At 42.7% G+C, this 20,402-nt stretch overlaps 1 protein-coding gene across 1 annotated transcript in view; it reads left to right on the top strand.

Annotated features, from left to right (window-relative positions):
* Positions 1-8,630, top strand: part of LOC127611942 (anosmin-1) — a 62,490-nt gene extending 53,860 nt beyond the window's left edge. Inside the window, exons 11-14 of the mRNA XM_052082755.1 lie at positions 1,956-2,127; positions 2,618-2,838; positions 5,114-5,255; positions 7,605-8,630. Coding sequence (XP_051938715.1) covers positions 1,956-2,127; positions 2,618-2,838; positions 5,114-5,255; positions 7,605-7,663 — 594 coding nt within the window. The 3' untranslated portion in view covers positions 7,664-8,630. The remainder of the gene's footprint in view (positions 1-1,955; positions 2,128-2,617; positions 2,839-5,113; positions 5,256-7,604) is intronic.
* The last annotated feature ends 11,772 nt before the right edge of the window (positions 8,631-20,402 follow it).

The raw sequence follows: 20,402 nt of genomic DNA, 5'->3' as shown, positions 1-20,402 counted from the left end.
TAAAGCAAATGTTCCCGGAATGGAGGACAACATTGACTGTGCCTCCACACCAGGCTTCTTTTCGAAGAGTCAAGGGAGGTGAGGGAGGCGCGGGGGGACTGTTTGTGCTCAGGCTGATACAGGATGGCAGAGACCTGGCCAATCAACACATTCTTTGGGGAGCCCGACTGTGGTTGCTAGGAAATATACATCCTGCTTCTATAGATGGCCGGGAAGGATTCCAGCCTTGTGCTTTCATGTGAGCGCAGCGCCTCATTCACTTTTAATCAAAGCTGTTTGGTATCAGAGAGAATCTACACGACGGCTCTCCAGGGAGCGCCCTGCCCTGTTAATCTAGAAGCTTCACTTTTTCCAATGAGACATCGAAATTCACACGTCAGCGATATTTCCGCAAAAAGGAAATAAGAAAGGCGATATTTTTTTTTTCTGTGCTTTGTTTGAGGGCGTGTTCAGATTATATGGTTCTCTGGTCTGGACTAAAGTAGAAAATGATTTGATCCATTTTCTTCTGTCTTTAACGCCTCACCAAAATTTGACCAGTGAAATGCTTTGGGTCAAAATTGCAACCTTGTTGGAACGCTTTTTTGTTTTTAACCCTTTCATGCACAAATAACACAACCTATAAACGGGATTCTTTCCTCAAGTGTTTTTATTAGTCGTCAAGTCAAGTCAATTTTATTGTCAAATGCGCTACATGTGCAACATATAGCATAGATTAAATGACATTCTTCAGGAGAGAGAGGAGCCGCTGCGGGTGCCCGCGCCGCCATCAAAAGAACAGTTCACGTAAAATGGCAAAATAATACAACACAACACATAAGAGACGGACAGTCGTCCAATCTTAACCACTTTTTCTGCATACACTTCAGACATGGGGGGGAAAAAATGGTAATGGATGGCAACACACATAAGAGGGTCCATTGTATTGGTTGATGCACAGTGATGACATTAGAGATTAATTAATATAAGAGAAAACATGTGAATGGCTGTCCACTCTAGTAACTGCTGTACCTGAAAGGGTAAATGTGTACTAAACTCAAATGACTGTTTGTTGTCTGTTTAGATGTACTTTATATTGCTAGTTCAAGCTTTGGAAATGTATTCCCATCATAGGCAAATTGAATACAGTATAATACGAACGTGACCAGCACCCAGGTGAAAGGGTGCTCAAAAATGATTCAAATGTACGTTTTGAAGTGAACCGTAAATACTGCTTGGTGAGAAAAAGGGTTTTAAAATTTACATTGCCACTTCAAAAATTAACAGTCTTGGACCTCCAAAATGTAATGTACTCCACTGTATATTACCAGTTAGTGCCATTTGAAAGTCGTTAAATCACAATATTTCGTTTGTCTCAATTGTGAAAGCGACTTTTACCAAACCAACTGCATACAGAATTTTGAGGTATGACATTAACTTTAATACATCGATGGCTATGAACCCTTTCATGCACCCTGTAACCTGATAACGTGGTAAGCTGTCCACTGTGGTAACCGCTGTGCCCGAAAGGGTTGATGAGAAAACAATGCCAAAAAGACACATAACGATGTAACGGTCATCGCAGGGTGACTCCATTCAACTTTTTCAGTAAATCGGTCAGTTGCATTTTGTTCTTATAGCCTTATAGATCGAAACAACAAGTCAAATCCATATCCCATGAGTTGTATTTTTTGAAATGTGTCAATTCTGTCTCATCAACAGCTGGCTCGAAATAAATAAGTGATCACAAACATTGGTCCCGCAATAACATGAACAGGTTTGACCTGAAAGAATTATCCTAGCGAAAAGAACGAAAGTGAGGCTCTCTAATGGGAGCCATGTTCACTGAGCCCGAGCGGGAATGTGATCCGCCTTGGCGCCGCACTTTTAATTATCTCAGAGGCTCGGCGGGACGTGACCCCCAATGTCATGTCAAAATCATCAACGGGACTCAATGGTTGTGTTTCTTGGCTCAGGAGAACTACATCAACCTCCCAGGCCTGTTGTTCTCCTGCAAGTACAAGGTCACGGTTCACATGCTCAAGTCCAAGAGACGCTCCAAGGAGGAGAGCATCACCTTCCTCACGCCGTCCTGCGCTACCATCCGGAGCAAGACTCACAAACACATCCCCTGCCCGGGAGAGGGAGGCAAGTGTCCGTACATTTTGCAAAACCATCTGATTAGTGTTTATATAGTAATTAAACACCGCAAGTGGATTTAATCAAGGTAATGAAAAAGAATACATAAAATATCCAAACAATATTTCAACATTTTGGGATTCTGGCCACCAAAAAAAAATTTAAATTCTGATTGGGCCAAGAAATAGTCTGGCACCTAACACCCTGCACAAGTACGATGTGTCGGTTTATACAGATCTCTGTGGAGTGCATACCTCCTGCAAGGCCAGTGTACAAAAACATGTAGTGTCGATTTGATTGATGGAGGCTTTACAAAAATGTCGTCACATAGACGGATGAAAAAGCAACGTCCTTGGCGGCGGTATTCAGGTTTGACGCATACTTCACGATTCCCCTTTTGCTTTATAGATAGCATACCAACCCAAAATGGTATCAATCTTCTACTGAATATTTGGCAAGATACTGAAGAAGTGTATTTTTCCTCTCTCTTTCTGAACAGCTGCAGTACTTCCTAAAGTTTTGGCCAAGCCCGAAAACCTGACTGCAACGTTTTCCATCAACGGAGGAAATATCACCGGCAGCTTCCTGTGGCGTGTGTCTCGGGTGGCGGCGCACCAACGCATTACGGGTTTTCAAGTCACCTGGGCTGAAATCACCACTGAGAGTCGACAGAATAGCCTGCCCAACAGCATTATTTCCCAGTCTCAAATCCTGCCTCCGGTAAGAAATACCGATGCTTTGTCACATAGCTCAGCTCTAGTTTCCAGGGTAACACTCTCATGCCATCAAGTTAACTGTCTTTTATTCAAAGATAATTTCCTGAGTATAAGATGCCCCCTAATGCAACCCTCACAGGGCTATGCTTTTGCCACTTTCCCAGACCGATGATTGAGGTATTTCAAAGCATCATTAAGATAAGAAAACCTTTATTTGTCTCACAATAGTGAAATTCCCAATTTACAGCAGCAAAATTGTGAAAGGGAGAAAGTAGAAGGCAAAAATTATGGAAATAAATATTAATATCAAGTATAAAATATAAATATAAGCCGATTAAAAATGGGTGAGTGGGGATGAGTCTGGGTTTTCAGGACCGTCTATTCAATAGCCTGACAGCAGTCGGCCGGAACGAGCGGTGGTCCCGCTCCTTCTTGCAGCGCGAGTGTTTCAGTCTCTGGCTGAAAGAGTTGCCCAGTGCTGTCAGGGTGGCCTGGAGGGAGTGGGAGGGTCTGTCCATCATAGCTGTTAGCTTAGCTAGCATCCTTCTGTTGCCCACCTCCTCCAGAGTTTCCAGGGACAGAGTTGAAAATCAAATTAAAAATGTAAATAATGTTTTCCAAAATCTTTTTGTTGCAAAGCACTGTACCCTCTTTTAGTAAGATACTTTTTATTTCATTGTTTTTTAAATGTCTTAAAAGATGTGAAGCACATTGAGATACATCTTATGTTGTGTACGTGTATTTGTTGCCCAAAACCTCAAACAAAAGACAATGTAATCGTACAATCTAGTCACCAAAAAAAAAAAAATTACACTTAGTAACGTACATGGCAGCTGGACATATTATTGGACACACACTCGGATTACTTCAATCATTACATGACGCCAGAATATGCAAATAGCTAACAACCTGCGCATAAGAAGTGCAGCGAACGGCTGATGCCAATGCTAGCAGGCTAACATGGCTAACTGTCCCACGACCGTACGGCCGATTATATCTGCAGCACGCGAGCGCAGATCATGTACCTACTTTTCATCATCTCCTTATAAAGCCTCATGTAACGATAATTTTGTTTCAGAAGCAAAAATGTACTGTATACCTCCACTTTCTGTTCCATATTGAGGTCTGATTTGTGAACATAAGATATGATTATGATCCTCAATTAAACACTGTTTTAATGATTGACAGCATATTACTGATTAGTCTTGTTTCTTTTTTTTGGGGGGGGGGGGGGGGGGAGACCTAATGGAATGCAGGGCTGTGGACCACCCCAAAACCATGAATCAGAAATCCGTGATGTAACACTTTCTCAAGATAACTACAACACGTAATTGCTTGATGGATTGGTTTTAGCATTTAGTCAAACAATGTCAAAGTAGCGCTTGTGTCCTTGTATCCTTTTTCTGGGTGTGGTTTTTTTTTCTGTTTGGACACACCTCTTCTAGACTAAACTCCAAACACGTCCACCTACAAAATTGGAAGTGTGGAGTGGCTCACAATGTCAAAATTGTTCAACTAAGGACAAACAAATGGGTTTCGAGCAAGCCCTGAATGATTGATGAATTAAAAATGCATGGATTTAGACAACCACAAGATGATATTCCAGTAGTTCATCAAACTGTATAAACAAGTTTTTTTTGAACCACTTCACACAAAAGAAAACTGAAGCAGAAGTACTGCAAAATTATGTTCTGCACCAGAGACCATGATTCACACGTATCCCCTTGTTGAATACATTGAATCAAGAGGCGGTGTTCCTTGTCTATGGAGTGTTTAAAACTCCTGTAAGAGTTCTATGATGAATTATGACGGGTCACTTGTGTTTCCGTTGAATTAGAAAAAGCTCCATCTTTTGTGTTTTATTTCTCAGTGCTGAGCCTGGTTTTGGGTTCACACCCCGTGGCCTTCCTTGGATGAGTCTTTTGTGCGGACAGACACTCTGGGAAAAGCTCCGCGACGTCGTTGTTCTCACACTCTCATATCGTTTCATCTGCCTTTGCGTCTTTTCCCTTTCATCCTTTTTCGAGAACGGCTTCTTGACATCATCTTGCTCCATCACCGACGCGGGTTGCGCCTATCTGCGCCTCCCAGCCTCTGGAGCTCGGCTATAAATAACGCCACCCACTGCACGCTTTATCAGGCCGGCTGCAGAGACGAGAACGCGGCGGCTTTATGAAAGCCATGATTTGTTTTTGTCTGAGTCTTGTGCAAAGATTGTCCCCTCTCCTTTTTGCCAACTTTCATTAGGATTTCATCTGATTGCGTGTGTCTCTCGGCAGGATCACAATCTGCTGCTCGTGTCCAACCTGCGGCCGTCCACCTACTACAGACTGGAGGTGCAAGTAATAACGAGTGGAGGGGAAGGCCCCGCCACGGTTAAGACCTTCCAGACTCCCAACATATTACCGGTCAATCAACACCGTAAGTGTGAGGTCACTCCTGACTCTTGTCACCGGTTTCATCACATCAGGCTCTTCTCACCGGTCCAGCACGATCAAATCAGAGCAATGTGGTTTGCCCTTTAGGGAATCGACCGTTCATCTATTTTCGATTCATGCTGAGAACTGGAGGGAGATGCCGCCTATCTCAGACACACACACTTCGTACTAGATATACAGTATATACACCCGTAAAACAGTGTATGTACATATACCATACCTATCAACTTGTACGTTTTCCCCGTATTTTATGTTTTTTTGATCATTTCAAATCATGTACGGCGTATTACAACTTTTATATGGGAAAAAAAAACAAAAACAATTGTGAACGGATTTCACATAGACCATTTTGGCTCAAAGCCAGATCGTCTCACCTGCTCGATAGCATTTTTTTTTTCATCGCTGCGTACAGTCGGATTGATCAAGCATGATGTGCGCATGCGCAGTAAGCCGTTGTACGGGTTTTTGTTGATTTGTAAGGGGAATCGTAATTATTTATAAGGGCAGCTATTAGCCGAGGTTGACAGGTATGATATACATTTAAACACATTTTGTTGAAACTTGTTTCTTCTGAAAAAAAAAATTAAAAAAGGAAATACAAACACAACAATGTACGTCCATATTTTCATGCGCGGATGAAACACAATATTTTCCTTCATGACTCCAAGCTGTCATATAAAATCCAAACGAATGCGAGCGCGTGTCCGCTTAGACGCCAAAAATCGGAGCTGTCACAAATCACCGTGACAGGCTCGTCTCTTTAAATCAGATTAGCGTTACGTGCGTTCAAGAATGATTGTGACACTCTGCTTTTTTATTGGTCAGACTTTTTTTTTTTACATACATCAGTCTGCAACATGACACGCTAACTGTAATATTATATTTGCCGACTTGAGGAATCTGACACATAGAGGAGTTGAACGAGTCACTGGATTGTGACGCTATAACAGACAAACAGGCAATGCAAAAGCATATTAATGCTATCCATTAATGGGCCGGACTGTCAAAATTTGTCATTCGTTCGGTCGTGTGTGCTTTTTATTTATTCATTCCTTCAAAGGCGGTTAGGAGCATGAAATTTAGTTGGCGTGTCTACCATGAGTAATGCAGAGCGTGTCAAGAAATCCAGCCCCAAAAGAATGAGAGGCTGGAAGGTCTGACATTTTAGTTTGAAATGCCAATTTCAGGAGTGCTTCAGAAAGAACTCAAGATTTTGCCCAATTCCGACTATAATTGAACCTTGATTCCTCGATGAGTGATTCTCAACCACTGTGCCGCAGCACAGTGTACCATGAGAGATCATCAAAGATTCGTGTGGGAAATGATACTAATTCACTGAATTGGTAAAAAAAAAAAATACAACCGCTTGATCCTCACTAGGGTCGCGGGGGGTGCTCGAGCCTATCCCAGCTGTCTCCGGGCAGTAGGCGGGGGACACCCTGAATCGGTTGCCAGCCAATCGCAGGGCACACAGAGACGAACAACCATTCGCACTCACACTCACACCTAGGGACAATTTAGAGTGTTCAATCAGCCTGCCATGCATATTTTTGGAATGTGGGAGGAAACCGGAGCACCCGGAGAAAACCCACGCAGGCCCGGGGAGAACATGCAAACTCCACACAGGGAGGCCGGAGCTGGAATCGAACCCGGTACCGCTGCACTGTGAAGCCGACGTGCTAACCAATGGACTACCGGGCCGCTCCAAAAATTAAATTATCTATTTTTTTTTTTTTTCATCAGTATGCCAGTGATGGACGGAAAAATTAAATCCTCTTCCACTAGATGGCAGAAGCTACAATTAACCTTTGCGTCCATCTGTTGCCATTCATGCAGCAGGATGAGCAATGGATTCAAGCAACCAGGGCCAGATTTGTGAATAAACTGAGATGCAATCATCAGTATGTCAGTATTTACACTTTTTTGGACATTTTTCCTTGTTGGTGATGTGCCGTGCGATTTTTCTCAGGTGAAATTTGTGCGCCGGCTCAATAAATGTAGAGAAGCACTTTCCAACAAATGTGGACAAAAAAAATGTGAAAAGATTTCCGGGGAAGGGGGGGGGCTTACCCATCGTGTGTGGGTGGAGCTAGGAAGTAAAATCCAACGATTCCATGAAACTAATAACACCGCAAGGTCAGAGCTTGACCAACAGTCTGATGTGTGATGAAAACGCTGCTTTGAAGAGATTCGCAGCAGAAATCTGGACGTGCAAAAATTGCTCCTGACTCCCTGATGTACTTCAAACGCTCTCTAAAAGAATCTTCTGTTTTACGTACTCCCTAAATTCCGGCGTGGCTCGCATTTTAATTTGAGCTTTTTTTTTTTCCAGGGCCCAGACTCCGGCAATACCATTCGCATCACCAGAAACCATCAGTCGAAAGACACTGAGTCGCAAAATGAGGCAAATCCAGTCGCTTTTTCCCTCCCATCCGTCAGAGACTATCCGGAAAGAAAGCGTGGAATGGTGAACTCTCCCGAAAAGCAACACCCCCCCCCCCCCCGCCCCCCGCCACCTTCCCTTTCCATTTATGAAATAACAAGTCCTCGCCCTTCAAGGCACCACAAGACATCCCTTCCGAACCCTTCTGACTCCCTACATCAGACCGGTGTGTACAGTTTTCATTTGGCGAAGTCGACTGTTGTGCATTTGCTAGTACGCAACTCTTAATGGGAATCCGACACGTCGACAACAGCAGCAGCGATCGTAATTTCAAGGCGGTCCGACAGAACGTGCAACACAGAGAAACGATATGTTATGTCGCAGATTTGTGAAGAAAATTTACGAGATCTATTTATTTTGACCCACGGTTGATGTCACGGTTGTCTAGCCCAGAATCTGAGTTCCGTTGCATGTAGTCCATTCAACTTTTTAAAAGAAAAAAAAAAAGTCGGCGCTCCAGTTGGAGCGCTTTTGCATGACGACTGTTGGAATGAAAGAAAAAAAACAAACAAACTTAAATGCTCCTTTTTCGGTATGTTAGAAATATTCCATTAATGGATTAACAAAGAACTATACTGGGAATACCATGCAATGTTTATTCATGAAATTATAACGTGTGGAAATGATGCATTGTACATCTTGGCTGTAGAAATGTTTGTCGTGGAACAGTCAGTGAATGTCGATATTTATTTATGTGTGTATTCTAGTTTGATTTGGATGTGTGTGGAAGTGGATGTTCCCGTGTGTTTTCGTCTCTTACTTTTGTTTTACGTTTTTGTTTTTGGAAGCAACGCAAACCTTGTAAAGACACTTTGTAAAAAAAATGGAATTGTAAATACGGTCTTATGTTACATGTTATTTTTCCATGGTAGAAACTGTACAAACTGCGAAGTAATAAAATAATCCTTAACCAGATCCTCGCTCGTTGTTTGTTCAGTCGGAGTGGGTGAGCGGTAAATAAACACACGCCTTCCCTGCCGCGCTGAACTATTTGGCCGTTGCCGATGATTATTTTGGCTCACGAAAACACCACCGTGCCAGCTTGTTCGGAGATGAGCCCAGGAGCCGAGGACATGCGCCCTCCAAGTCCAAATAAACAAGTCATCCGGCCCCGTCAAGCCGAGCGCAGTTAGCACCGCAGAGGACCGCGACCGACCCCTTCATCAAAATGCCCGCCCCCCGCTTCACATAACGGACTGATGCTAAATGCCTCCTACGCTCGGTAGCCCTTTGCCCTCGTAAACCTTTAGAGGGGCAATGTTTTTTTTCTGAAATAAAATTCGGAATTGAGTCTTAAGAGTGATGCCTGTGTATTACGGTAGCATAAAAAAAAAAACGGCCTTGGGGGATTCTTGTGTGGCTTCTGATAGCGACTCCATAGCACAGGAGCGAATGCAGAATGGTGCCTTTTATAACGTTTATATAGTTTGATGTGACTAATTCTTCTGGAAAGTTTTTCTCAAGCGGCGTAGGAGGTCTTTTTGAATTCCCAGTCACGCTGTCAGACTTGTTTGCAGATGGTGGCGCATACTATATGTTTCATCAGGAGTATGTTTACCTCTGTCTACGCTAATATTTACATGGTGGATTTTCTGTCCCATTTATAAAAAAGGACCGCTACATCGCCCATCTGTAGGTGAGCCCATGATGACGCAATATGTTGCAGTCCAGTCGTAGAAGATCAAGGGTCCGACAAAGTGGACACGCTTCAGATGGCCTTACGGTGAACCACCTGGCTTCTTGCATTCCTCTCGGAATTATGAGGATGAAGAGTGTCAACCTAAATTGGAATCTGGAGCCAGTGGGTGGAAAAACATATCCGTTGACCAGAGCACAAGAGCTTTCAGGAATATTCTGACACGGAATAAAAAAAAATATCAACACCAAAAATAACATGAAATGTGTAATACAAATTCAAGGTGTTGGATACGTTAAAGTGACAAAGAGGCCACGTCTTATTGCTGTTATTTGTTCTTGTCAATAAGACGGCGAGGAACGTGGCTTTAGCGATGAGAAACACATAGCAAACAGACTTTGCCTGGATAACCCGGATGGTCCTTTTTCCCCTCCCGTTCGCCCGCAGCGCTTTTAGTGAGCGCCGGATTTAACCGGCACTCACTAAAACAATTTGAAACGTGGGCTCTTCAGGCCAAGGCACACTTTTCCATTTTGTGTCAGAGGATCTCAGATGAGCTCAAGCTCAAGAGAGACGTCAGCGGCGTTTGTGGATGCTGATGATTTATGGCCTTTGCCTTGGATGGCGGCGCCTTCACTTATGTTTGTAGATGCGGCAACAAACTATTTTTTACTGACATCATTTTTCCAGCGTACTCCTGAGCCCAAACAGTAATATTCTGAATACACTCACGACTAGTTTTAATACGGTGCTGCCTGATGGATAGCAGGAGATCTGTTGTTGGTTTTCAACACTTACCTGGAGCTTTTGATGTGTCGTAGTCCAAAAAGTCTGGTTATTAAATACAAAAAAATCCCAATAAACACATCTCACTCTCACCGATCAAAAATGTAATGTTTTTTTTTTTAATCGTTACTATGGTCCCGTTTTACAAACAGACCCTTGACAGGAAATCGCCTTTGAGCAACACCATTGCGGCGAGATACAGGAAGGCAGTAAAATGGCACATGACCTCTTATTTTTTAATTTATTTATTTTTACACAATGCTCATGTAGCCAGAATCATACATGCTAAATGAAAGCCATCATTTACCAAAACTCAACAGGTCTCTTAGCACACATCAGCAACAGAATCAATAAGAGAACCAAGTGTTGTCCAGGTAACTGTGATTGTTGACTATGACAAGTGTTGAAAACTAAGAGGCAAAAGACTTGCTAGCCATATAGCGTCTCACATGCGCTCCAAAATCAGATTACTGTCATAACAAGACTGACCTGTGATAGGCAGTATGGTCCAAAAAGGCAAAAACGCAAAATACCTTCGGAACATACATAGGGAAGCATGTTTCGAGACTTGACTGTATATTTGAGAATTCACATTTGTGTGTGTGTGTGTGTGTGTGTGTGTGTGTGTGTGTGTGTATATATAATGTGTGTGTATAGTGTATATATATATATATATATATATATATATATATATATATATAAATAGGAATTTTCAAACGTGACTGTTTCCTGAGTATACTGAATATGAAAAATCTTAGTGAGGGCTGCGCAATTAATTGAATTTTAATCATGACTGTGATTTGTCATGACACGATTAAATTAACCTGATTATCAGCGATGTGTTTAAAATGCAGGCTCTGCTGCATATCTAGAATAGAGTTCATTATCAGAAACTTAAAAAATCAGCCATGGCCTTTTTCTTGTGGGTCTGGGAGAACAGAGCAAAAAAAAAAAGCAATGTAATGTCGCGTATGCACTAGTTATTGGAAGTTCACACCATCACTCTCGCTTGGCCGTCCTGCCTGTGGGGAACATCGGTGTGTCTTTATGATAACGTTTTAGATGGTATTGTCTCAAAATGGCCTGAAAGTGGTTGCGGGGGTGTTTATTATGTAAATTAGCTCCCACTGTTATGCAACGGGGGACAAAAGTGCAAGAACGGCTTATTCATTTTTAGAAGCAGGTCGACAAAATATATACGGTGTGATCTTATTTAATTTCACACTTGATGGGTCGGCAAGCACCCAAGAGACCGAATTATTTATATACAAATAAAGAATAAATTGTCCTTAGAATATTCACTGTAAAAGTTACAACATGAACAGAGAGTTATGAAATGTAAGGGGCGTGGGGGGTTTCTTTGGCTAACCGGACGTGATGAACCCCCATTGCGCCCCCCCCATCAACATTCATTGAATGCATTAAAAAATGAGAGCGGTTACAAAATAACGGTGAGGCTAAGCAGTTTGAAGGTGAAATATATTTGTACTCGATTGAACATGTTTTGGTAATCAACGTGTTTGTTTATACGACACAGGGCGGCTCATCAGCTTGTTCCTGCGGAAGGCTGGTTAGGTGGGCCTTCGGCCCACAAAAGTGTTGTTGCTTGGTTCAACTTTTTGTTCATCTTCATTGCTTATCGCGAAAATAAAGAGATTTTTAGCTCTACTAAATAACTAACAATTTTATTGCAATGCTTGTGGGTAGACAACATTTTTTCGCTAAGATGCCCGCGCGATCGTAGTGAGCCACTGCCTGAGCGGCGCAGTGGCGGCGCGGTGAAGTAGGTACGTTTTGAAAAGGGACAGACGGAAGGACAGACCGCGTGCGGGACGACACGCAATATATATATAGATGTAACGTAATCTGCTTTCTTTACCAGAATGCTCCTCAACAAGTTTTGTATTCAACACTCCATGGAGACGTCACTCTGCATCATGAACTCATAATTCAGGAATTGCTTCAAATGAGATTTCAATGGCAAATATGAGATTTAATCCGCGGCACCTGAATTCGAGTCACGGGGGGAGGACGTGTTGTTTTCCTGCATTGTGCACCAACTTCCTACGTACACATATTTCAGTAAATATACAGTTCATGGACGCAAGAAAGCTATTAGGAATCAATCCAAGTGACATCGATTAGACACGCGGCCGAACATCACAACAGCAGCGCCAAAACACGAACCGAGGAGGACTTTCACTGGAGCCAAAACGAAACCTCCGAGAACGCCGGGGCGCTACAATGACGTTAAGCAGAATCCTTTGCAATCACGTTGAAAGTATCCAAACGCAGCGGTTGGAGTTTCTCCTGTTGAGCCTTCAATTCCAATGTTCTTTACATTTTCTAACCAATGAATATTTTTCCACTGGCAGCAACTTGTATTCCCACAGATAGGTCACGGGGCTTGCAGAGGTTTGTGCATGTATGCAAAGCCCCGAGGCATGTTTTTTTTTTCTTTCCTTAATCCATGTATGTGCGAGGGGCCACATGTTGACGTCTCTTTTCATTATCGGTCTCCGTGTTTCAGTGAAAGCTGTTCAAGCCATACACCGAGCGTGTAGTGGTGACGCAAAAAATTGTGAAAACCTCTAACGTACTTGGTGAATGCTTGGATTAGCGAGAGGGGCTGAACTACACGAGACTTTAATGTCCGCCTAGAAACAAAAGAAAATGATTAAATGCAATTCTTTTCAACGAGCCAGTCAGTCTTTTCTCGCATTCCATAGCATAGCAAAGTTGACACATCGACTAGTTGACTCGTCGTTCAGATGGCATCAATGGATTCATTTGCACGTTTTGTATCATCTTTGGCTTCTTTGGTCACATTTATTCCGAAGGAGTAACCTCAACGAAGGGTTTCAGTGAAGACTCCAGGGTTAATGTAATTGTTGTCACTTTAGAGCGGCTCGCTTCTTTTTTACTCTTGTCACACAATTACGAATGTCAAAAATTGTGTCCAACTAAGTGACTTGCTGTAGCAAATCCTGATGAAACTAATGGAAAGTCACAAGCGGATAATTTTCTCAATCATCTCTGATGGAAACTGTTCATGTCAACGGATTACTGTAAATTTCCCCAGTGTGGGACAAATAAAGGATATCTTACTTACTAAATCAAAAAACATTACAAACCACATTTTTTGAACATGTTTCGAAAGTGGAGGATGTTATGGCAATGTTGTTTTTTTTAAATATGGTGATTGTTATTTCTTGAATTGTTTTTCAATGTTATTTTTCTGTTATTATTTTTTTGAAGGACATATATCAGGGTTAGGGAACTTTGGTTTCTTGAGAGTCATATCCTGCCTGTTTTTGACCCCTCCCTACTCCAACACACCTGATTCAATTGTACATGATTTTTTTCAGGCCACTACAGAGCTTCCTGAGGAGCTGATCATTTGACTCAGGTGTTTTGAAGTCGAGAGGGATCCAAAACAGGCAGGATATGGCGCTCGAGGAACTGTTGTTCCCTACCCATGACCAATACCCATAATTGAACAGGAAGTCAGGCATTTCAGATCGAAGAAGCCAGATGGATGAATTCCAGGCCTCGTACTTTGACAAAAGAAAATGGAGTATTCACTGGAATCAGCCACAACGCAGCACCGGCACCAGGTCTGTAACGTCCATTTAATTTCTACAGATTAATTTTTAGTTAACTTCCTGCTCCGTTCACATCAGTGGAAATTGAACCAATAGAAAAATGTGAGCAATTTATCTATAAGAAAAATGAGTAATTACATCAGCAGGGATACTTTAACTTTCCAAAAAAAAATACCGGGTCGCTCAAATGAGCATTGCTGTGTGCTTTTTGCACAAGAGTGGGTCCTCCAATAGCAAAGTTTGCTTACAGAGTCAAGTCGACTCAACTCAACTGTATTTATAGAGCACTTTAAAACAACCTCCACTCTATACAAAGTGCTGTACGTGGAGCAAATATCATATGTACAAAAATAAACAACAAATCAATACATTAATAACGAAGACAGTACAACGCACAAAAACAGTCAAACTAAGATTTTGAGTCATGCTCAGTCAAAAGCCAAAGAATACAAATGAGATTCGAGACGAGTTTTAAAGATGAGCAGCGAGGGGGCTTGCCGAATGTTCAGTGGAAGGTCATTCCAAAGAGAGGGACCAGCAACGGAAAAGGCTGGATCCCCTCTGAGCCTCCGCTTTGTTCTTAGCACCTCTAATAATGTCTGGTCTGCAGACCTGAGGCACCAGGCAGGTGTGTGAGGGTTGAGGAGCTCAGAGAGGTGAGGTGGAGTGAGGCCATTTAAAGATTTGAAAACAAATAATAGGATCTTAAAAAGAACATGATGCCAGAGTATGAGTTATGTGCTCCCTCTTACGCAGGGGTGGGCAAACTTTTTGGCTCGGGGGGGGGGGGCTTTTAAAATTTGACAGAAGGGCCAGGTCAGCATGAGCTATGGTACATTTAAAAAAAAAACTGCATTTGTTGAAAGTCCATTTCAAACATCAACAGAACAAAAGCATGAAAGTACTGTATTAATATACCCTTTTTTAAATGACAAAAGTGTTGTTGATGACCTATTTTAGCCTGTGCATTGCTGCAGATGGGTTGTGATCAGACCAGTAGAAGTAGAGCGATACAGAGGTACTAGGTGGTCGAAAAGATCCCCCCCCCCACCCCGTGTTCTGCAACTTCAAGTCAATGCGCCACCTGGCAGTGAAATGCCTGTCATTACAAATCCAATTGAAATGAATGCAATCGTTCACACCAAACCTTAATTGTGGACCAAACTTCGGCGGTCCAGATTAAAAAGACCAACGGGCCGGATTCGGCCCGCGGGCCGTAGTTTGCTCACTTCTGCTCTTACGAGTGCCGGGCAAGAGGTTAGCAGCAGCATTCTGGACCAACTGGAGACACTTGATGGAGGATTGGCTGATTCCAAAGTCAGCTTCAGATGCTTGCCGAACTGAATTCTTGGGAAATGTGTAGCAGACCAGAAGTTTTGTTTGACTTAAGAGGTATTTAAATACTTCATAAATTTGACAGGATAACCCGAGTTTGACCCTGGAACAAATTACGCTACTTGCAATACTGCATGGTAGCGTATAATCTTACTTAAGTACTTCATACGGGCAAAATTGTTTGGAAAGTCAAACAAAGGTGATTAGAGGTCAAATGGTATTCAAATGAATATTTTTGGGCGGTACCACTCAGTCGTCTGGGATCGTGTTTATGTACACTTCTATTATGTCAGAGAAGATTAGTTCTATGCTAATCTCGCTCCTTTTTGACGGCGCGCGGCCAATATTTAGCCAAGGCTCCTTCTATTCAGCCCCAGCACTCCCCCGCCCACCCCCCACCCCCTGCATCTGCGTGGGCCAACTCTGTTTCGCTCTCTTTTGAGCGCTCTCACATAGTTCTCCCTCAGCACACAGCAAATAGCACTGCCCTCAAGTATGAAAAGCACAAAACAAAAAAGGGCCTCCAGCTTGCTTTGAGTTGCTAGTTGCAAGACGTCCAAGTCTCAGAAGTTGTAAAAGAAAGAGAAGGAGGAGGGTGGTCGTGCTAATGATGAGGGTGAAATGAAACAATTCCATAATAGGTCAGTGAATCCAAACGCTTTGTGAGCAATGTTACCGGGTCTTATTCACTTTGCATGACATTGCATTCCTATTGGACGAGTCAGGCAGGGAATTAAACACGTTGGAAATTAAACACATCACATAGCAGGATTATTTGTTTGGCTCGTCGCGGGCCACGCACATCCATCCATTCTACTTGATTTATAAAGGGAACAGAGGCAGCCAGTTCTTTCAGTGGCGTTGAACAAAGGTGCGCTGTTTCCCTCCCACAACACACACTCAACACGTACGCACCCTCCGGCAGCCATTCCTGCAGATTAGCATTGCAACGAGCCGTGCATCGCCATAAAACAAACATGGGCCACCCAATGGCGCGCTGCGACTGTAACGCAACTCCTCCAAAGGAAGTCTGACAATTGATGCAGTGTCTTGCGCTCGTATTTTTTGACCACGTGTCATGCAAAATTAGGATTATATGTCCGAACTTCATTTGGAGTGAATGTATATTTGACATTTGACAGAGGTGAGTAAGGAAGAAGCTCAAATAAAAAAATTGTTATGACAATGTGACATGTTTTCATGAACTTTGATTTGGTTGTTCGGGAGGGTGATGACAGTGAGATGAAATGACTGAAATCACAATTGACAAAAGGGAACGATGGGGAAAAACATACACATGCGCGGGTACACACACACACATACATATATATAAGTACAAAGTTGCAAAGTAAAGTGGTGCATTTGTCCTAATAATTCCAAAAATCGAAGCAGGATACAAAACATCCATGGCAGGTGTAAGAACGCGTGAATCCCAAACCTTTAGGGCAGGGAAATGTAACTCAAGTCAAAATAGATCATTAAAAAAGTTAGTTAATTTCCGTGAAATACATTTTTTTTGTACCGGGCATCCGTAGCTTTTGAGATGGTGATTCAAATCCAACGGGAACATTTTATAAATTAACATACAACTGTACAGTCAAACTGGAATGAAAATGTAATTTTATGAAAGTATTTTGATGACTTTTAAAGTACAACGATAGGAGCACAAGTGGGTGCTAATTCAAATTAGGCCCTGGTGGGGGCCGGTTTATTTTGGGTTTTTTTTTGTTTTTCACGACAATGATCGTAACCTGAATGATTTGGAATGCTGATGTGACTCTCAGGTCATAAAGCAGAGCCAGACGTTCCCTGCAGATTACAACCACATGGACTCCATCCATCTACCGTTCACTCTGGGTGTGATGAGACGGAATATATTGTCTGTGAGATTGATGAAAAATAACCGCAATGTTTTCCCCTTCTCCCCTTCCTCCACTGCCACCATTAGGGAAAGCAACGTACCTTTAATGCTACGGTTGGGTGAGAAGTCTGACCTTGCCCAGGGCGGCGGCATGTTTGTGCTTAGGCTCTGCTGAGTGGGAACAGGCCAGTGGACAACATGAAAGGCGCTCTGTTTCGGGTTGCGAAGATGTTCGGTGCAAGTTTAATCAAGACCAGAGAGAGTGTGGACCGACCTGAGAATGCGCTTGACAAATCATTCTGCGGTGCATTATCGCACAAGAATAGTGGTCGTGTTACGTTATGTTTCGTCAAGATGGATTCGGTCATTAGAGGAGCGGAAAAATAAATATTGTTACCTATTTGGGATTACACATCGGCGTTGTCCAATTTGTATTGTGTTTTGGGGGGAAAAAATCCTGGAGGCAGCGAGAAAGCGAGCAGCCGACTTTATAGTTTAGTTGGCAAGTTAGAAGTGAGTTCTCAAATTCACGGGCCGCATAAAATGATCTGGCGGGCCAGATCTGGCCCCCGTGCCTCGAGTTTGACACAAAGCTGTAGAGTAACGTAACAATGCTCATTTCACGAGAGTCAATTTCAATTCACGTCAAAGATTGACCTCTGCCTAGTTTTACTCAATTTAACATTTATAGTCTTAAATTAGCTTTGAAATTTGAACACATTCACATTTCTTTTTAAGAGAATGGATTGCGTTCGGCCTTCACCGTACCATTCTATCATCTCTGGAGCTGAGAAGAAACACCGGATTTATAAAGACGATTATAAGAGCTGTCAAGCACATGCCAATGCAGAGTAGCGAGGGGCTACGGATTACTCCATGTGCGCCCAATAATAACAACAGGAAATCGAATAAATTGGCCATCGTGCACGTGGAATAATGATACTCCAGTGGTGTTACTCTTAAGCATCACTCTTGAAGATTAAGATTAAACTGACAAAAACAAATCCCCAAAACACAGGCTACTAATATCCAGCACCCACTTCACACAATCATTTTTCTATTACATTGGAACGTGATTTAACCAAATGCAGCATTTTATTCCAGTACAAGTGTTCTTTTTTCCAGAGACAGCTTGCTGGAGGTGTTGATTCTTGGCAGGGAAGATAATGTTGGACTGCATTGCAGGGGAAGGGGAAAAAAAGGGCCATTTTATGGTACGTGGGAGGCAGAATATCACAACATCGTGCTTCTCATGTGCGGGAATTATACTGTTGAAAATGTAAAGGTCAATCGTCATCAAAATGGATATGCTTTGAATCGTTTTGTTCTCCACCTTAGAGATGCATAGGTTGAATGAGACCGGGTTTAGGAATTTAAAATAATTAAAGAAATAGAAAATTCAAAGCTATCAAAGATCATAATGCTCAGTTTTGAGTGACACTGAATGAATGAATGAATGTATGACACTGTACTCATGTAGCTAGATGATAAACCTTTCGATCACTAACACACTTTAGTAGGAATAATACACCCCCTATAATATCCCCTAAAAGAAATTTAGTTAGGATTAATTACAATTATTGTTTTGCTGGATTATTAGTAGACTGACGAGCAATATTTTGATGTAGGGAAGCTGCTGAAATGTAATAAATCGGGGCTTCCACAATGTTTGAATGATTGCAGAACTAAATGACTTTGCACTGACAAGCAGAAGTTGTAATAGATGTGATTTATTGTATCATCTATAATTATCATTTAGGGATTAAAACGACAATTCAAAAGACCACAACCTTGGATAAGTGTCCTATAAAAGCAAGTTGCACAAATCTGTGGTGAAAGACTCGACCGCACGATCCATCAAATTGCAACGTGGGTTGGAAACCGTTGACCCGTGGGCCGTAGAGCATTTGAACCAGCGTGCCATGCCATTTTAAAAAGCAATAAAACCTCTGAGAAAAGAATTCAGAGAAAAAGATGCGAAACCTTTAACCTACAAATACTCATCATATATAACAAAGAAATTATATCATCTTTTTTTTTTTTTTTTTTACTGAATGAATTATGGCCCTTGGAGGACTTTACCAAAACTGAGCTGGTCCCTGATATGAAGAGCTTTCCTCATTTCTGGTTTTAGAGCTCAGGTCAAAGGTAAGCAAGAGGTCCATCGTGTTTGTGTTTACAAAGAAAACGACACAAGAGGAGCCGTTATCCAAATCCCTGATTCCAACTCAAACAACCTCACCACAGGCGTACAAAGTGAAGTAATCCTCCAGGAAAGTACTATCCATTTGCCCGATAACTGTTTAGAATCCCCTCGGATTAGTGTTAATCCACTTAATGTGCCTTTTCCTGTGAAAAAAAAACCCCCAAAACAAAACACACTTTGACCCATGTGACCCGCCCCTAATTAATGAAGTTTGGACCTTTGCAGCCATGTGCTTCCCATTCCTGCTCCATCTGCTGCATGAAGCGTGAGCCAGAGAAGTTGAAATAGGGAACTTTAGCCTATTTTGTCGGTCCGTCCTCGACCTGGATACATTTTCATCATCACCCCTCTGCTCTTATTCATATAATAATCGTCCTCCGTCCCTGTCCGTCCTTGTCCTTTTAAAGCGCTTCCCTCCTTGTCCCCCCCATCCTACGGAAAAAAAAGTGTCCGGGCATGACGGTGTGGGAAAGAAGTGCCGGGGGGGGGCTGCTTCCTCCTTGGAGATGAATCATCATCAACCACAAATATTGTGTCAAGCTAAGTAACTAAAAATAGGCTAAAATTATGGTAATTAACTAAAATAGTAACACAATAAGTATCCTGGAACGTCGACCTCACAGTGCAGAGGTCGTGGGTTCATCCCGGCTCTGGCCTCCATGTGTGGAGTTTGCATGTTCTCCCCGTGTCTGCGTGGGTTTTCTCCGGGTACTCCGGTTTCCTCCCACATTCTAAAAACGTGCACTGCAGGCTAATTGAACACTCCAAATTGTCCCGAGGTGTGAGTGTGAGCGCGGATGGTTGTTCGTTTCTGTGTGCCCTGCAATTGGCTGGCAACTGGTTCAGGGTGTCCCCCGCCTACTGCCCGAAGACAGCTGGGATAGGCTCCAGCACCCCCGCGACCCTAGTGAGGATCAAGCGGATCGGAAAATGGATGGATGGATGGTTGGATAAGTACCAGTGATTGGCCAGTGATTCGCGAACCATACCGGAAGCCCATGAATGAAGGCAAGACATGATCTGTGGCAAGACAAAGTTCATAGTTCACCCTGCGCGGCGCAGGGGGGGGATGGCCCATGGTGCTAGGAGCCAACTTGAGGCCTTGGGGACGAGGAAAAGGTCAAAGGGTTGAGTTCACTTGGAATCCACAGTAGACATTTTCATCATCAACATTTCCTGCCGGTTAAAGGGACAGTGAGCACATCTGCAAGCGTGAAAGTTCATAAAAGAGCACACCTGCCATCCAAAGGGACTGTAA

The sequence above is a fragment of the Hippocampus zosterae genome, chromosome 12 (assembly GCF_025434085.1).
Source record: "Hippocampus zosterae strain Florida chromosome 12, ASM2543408v3, whole genome shotgun sequence".
NCBI classification, from domain to species: Eukaryota; Metazoa; Chordata; class Actinopteri; order Syngnathiformes; family Syngnathidae; genus Hippocampus; species Hippocampus zosterae.
This window is presented reverse-complemented; position numbering and strand designations above follow the sequence as displayed.